The 3,711-nt window shown below is 35.6% G+C and overlaps 1 protein-coding gene across 1 annotated transcript; it reads right to left on the bottom strand.

The window, feature by feature from the left end:
* Positions 1-605: 605 nt before the first annotated feature.
* Positions 606-2,907, bottom strand: LOC111486045 (cyclin-D3-1-like). Its single transcript, XM_023133044.1, has 4 exons — positions 2,286-2,907; positions 1,999-2,203; positions 1,763-1,905; positions 606-1,184 (listed from the first exon to the last, which is right to left on the bottom strand). The coding sequence occupies exons 1-4, from the start codon at positions 2,787-2,789 to the stop codon at positions 879-881; spliced, it is 1,158 nt and encodes a 385-aa protein (XP_022988812.1). The 5' UTR covers positions 2,790-2,907; the 3' UTR covers positions 606-878.
* Positions 2,908-3,711: the final 804 nt, after the last annotated feature.

The following is a 3,711-nucleotide window of genomic DNA, read 5'->3' as shown; positions in this document are numbered from 1 at the left end:
AGAAACCCCTACAGGAGAGAGAAAAAGGACCAATTTTTTTAAATAAAATTTGTAGAGTGAATATTATAAAGTATTAAATTTCGTAAATTAATAAAGTATTTTCTTCATTAATTTTAAACTAAAATATGACTTTGGATTTGAAAAATATTCCTTTATTGATTAGAATTGACTTTTTTTTTTTTATTTTTTTAAGTAGAAAAATGAAGCCTCCCGGGTTCAGGGTTGAAATATGACAGTTGAGTGGTAGAGATGTACATAAATGAACAAAAATCAAATCCGAAGGAGAGCGATTATAAGAACATAGTAGTTCTTAAAAGAATTGAAAGTCGTTATCTATACCAACAAAGTGCACCTCTAATTTTTGGTGGCACAGACATAGAAACTAAAAAATTAAGTATGTTTTGCATGTTTAGGTGATATCTTGGAAATTTTCCTAGAAATAAAGTGAAAAACAAAACATGTTTTGGATTATGAGAATACTCTTCGCTCTTAAAACAAATGAGTAAGTAATGTAAACATGTCATAGATTGATTGTTACACGAAAACACTAGCTTACGCGCTAACATCAATGAACAAATTGTTACGAATCGAGTTAAATTAAGAGCGAGGAAGAGGAACAAGAAAGGGTTGGTGAAGATGATATTAATGTTGGAACATAATGAATATGGCCGACAGAGTGGCCCTGTTCCCACATGCAGACGAAAAACACAAACACACTCCCAAATCTGTGGTGGGACAATGTGTGGCCTTCCCCTTTCCACTCTAATTAATATCACTCACCAACTTCATTCATTCATTCATTCATTAATTAATCTCTCTACATACCAACCAAAAACATGGCTAATTCCTTTGTCTTTGCCATTAAAAATATGCATAATTCATGATTCTTCACTGCTTTTGGTTCTTTTGGAACAACAACAGCCTGTGACTTCTTCCATGCCCCACGAATCATTGGAGCTTTCACAGCTGAAATTGCCTTCCATTACTCCATTTGGGCTTCCTCCTTCTGATTCTGATCCTGTTTCTGTTTCTAATGATGTTCTTGATCTCTCTTCGTCGTCGTCGTCTTCTTCCTCCTCCGCCTCGTCCTCCTCATTCTGCTTCCTCTTCTTTCCCGATCGGTTCGCTTTCGTTTCCCGTTTCGTTACCTCCCTTATCACGTTGCAGCATTTCTTCGATCTTTCCTGCGTTTGTCAAGACGGGTCGTTCTTAGATTATCGGATTATCGACTTAAGCTTTTGAGTTGAGTGAATGATGGATTAAGTTTTTTTAAGGTCCTTAATTGTTTATTGAAAATAATCATTTTAGGTTTTAACTTTATATAACTTTGACTTTTTGGATATTTGGAGTAACAAAATATTAAATTATATGATAAAAATAATAAGAAAATTCAGATGCTTTTAAGAAGCTTGTGGACAAAAATACATTTTGAAAATTTCAAAACTAAAATAATTGCTTTTTTTCTAAAGTTTTTCAATTTAAAATTTTAATAAAAAGTCTTCACAACAACAATAATAATTATTATTTTATTTGTTCATTTATTTATATCAAAGTGAAATATTTCACCAATCATATGCAATTTTTATTTGACTATTTATTTTCATATTAATTATTTTTTTAAGCCCAAATAAAATGGTGGGTGCAATATATTTTTTATATAAAAATTAAATTTTTATTTTTATTTTTTATGAAGATGAGATAAAAAAAAAAGGAGATTTTGGGTAAAAAGAGGATAAAAAAGTGAGAGGGTAAAAACAAAAACCTTGGTTATTTTGAGGGCATTAAGAAGGCGATCCTGAAAGTCCAATGGGTTACAGTAACAGTTACAGTCACCCATCTCTTCAACAACGCTCACCATTGCCGATACAGCCATCACAGAGGGAAGAAACCCCACTGATCTCGAATCTGTAAAAAAGGAAAAAGTAAAAAAAAAAAACATATGAAATGGTAAAAGAAGAAGCTTTCTTTGTGGATCAACAATGGCGGTTTTAACTTTACCAGACACGAGAGAGAGAAGAATACGCTCACAGCGCCGGAAAAGCTCCCTCTCAATGCACTGATTCTTCAACCCAAGCCGCTTCGTTACAATGCCAAGAAACGAAACAGGGGTCACTGGATGCATCTTCCATTTCAGACCACTCAGCACCAAAAGCTCCATTCTTTGTATCGTTTTTGGCTCAAATATGAACTTTGAATCTTCCACCTGCAAAATTAAGAAATGGGTTTCTTCGGAAATCGATATACTTTAATGGGTTCTAAGTAAAATTTGATTTTTCCTTTTTCACCTGGAGATCAAGAAGAAGAGGAACACGAATTTCTTCGACTTTAGCTGCTAAAGAGATACAAGTTACTGCAAGAAGTTGAAGCATCCATGGCTTGTTTCTTTGAAAATGAGGACCAGAGAGGATTCGATCGAGGTAATTAATGGCTAAGAGAGCGGTGACAGAGGAGAAGCCATAAAAGGTATTAACTTTAAGCAACCACTCGACGGCCTCTGTTCTAGCCAGAGACAGAGCGGCGTCTCTTTCAATTAAGCGCTCCAAAACGTCGCCGTTTTGGAGATTCTGATCTCGTTCTTTGGCTAACAAAGAACCAAGCTCTTCATCTTCGAAAGTAACGAAATGGGTCGTCTGTTCCAGATAGTGGGTGCCGCCATTGTCGCGGAAAATGGGGTCCTCTGTTTGCAGGTGTTGTTGTTGTTGTTGTTGGTGCTGTCGGTGTGTGCAGTGGAGGAAGAAGAGAGTGTTGTGGTGGCGCTGGGTCGTGTGTTCATGTGGGTGTAGAGCCATGTTCTTGTTTTGATTGAGTTTTTTATGGAGCCATGTTCTTCGTTTTCTTGTTCTTGCTTCTTCGAGTGTTGTAGATGGAAGTGAAAGAGAGAGAGAGAAGAGATGGGGTTGAGTCTTTTCTAGCAAAGTGGGATTCAAGATTGTCTTTTTTATAAATAAGAGAGAGGGAGAGACATTTTTTTAAAACAAAAAAATACTTTGTATATACACCCGACCATAGTCGGTAGAATCTTCTATTACAGATATTAACATGGTAACAGTTCAAGTCCACTGCTAGAGCTTTCTAAGCTTTCCCTCAGTTAAAACGTGTCTACTAAGTAGAGGTCTTCACTACCCTTCCAATGGTATCCTTTGTTTTGAATTAAAAGAGAGGGATGGTTGTGTTGTGTTGGGCACAAGCACCAAGTTTGGACCCAAAAACATAGGAAGCTCAAGCTTATTGCTTCAATGGATAGCTAATAAAAGAGGCTTTTTTTCAAGAGAGGGAAAGAGAGGGAGATTGCTTTAGATAGATGGGATTTTGATTTGTATGTTAAAGTATATTCTTTGAATAACTTCTTTTTATTGGAATGTTCCACCTTTATTTGTGGTATAATGCTTTTGTAAAAACCTAAAAAAAAATAATATTCCACCTTTACTTTGAAAAAAATTGTTTTTGTTTTTTTGAATTAATTTCAAATATTTGTTTCGAAAATATAAAGATGGTATTGTCTCATGTCCTAGATTTGGTATCGGATTGCTCTAGCATTTTGTTGCATCCCATATAGCATGGTCACGTTGCCTACTTCTAAGATCTCACATCGATTGGAGAGGAGAATGATTCATTTCTTATAAGAGTGCGGAAATCTCTCCCTAGTAGATGCATTTTAAAATCATGAGGCTGACGGCGATACGTAACGGGCCGAAGCGGACAATATCTACT

The sequence above is a fragment of the Cucurbita maxima genome, unplaced genomic scaffold (genome assembly GCF_002738345.1).
Source record: "Cucurbita maxima cultivar Rimu unplaced genomic scaffold, Cmax_1.0 Cma_Scf00011, whole genome shotgun sequence".
Lineage (NCBI taxonomy): Eukaryota > Viridiplantae > Streptophyta > Magnoliopsida > Cucurbitales > Cucurbitaceae > Cucurbita > Cucurbita maxima.
Note: the sequence above shows the minus strand (reverse complement) of the source record. Positions and strands in the feature narration are given on the sequence as shown.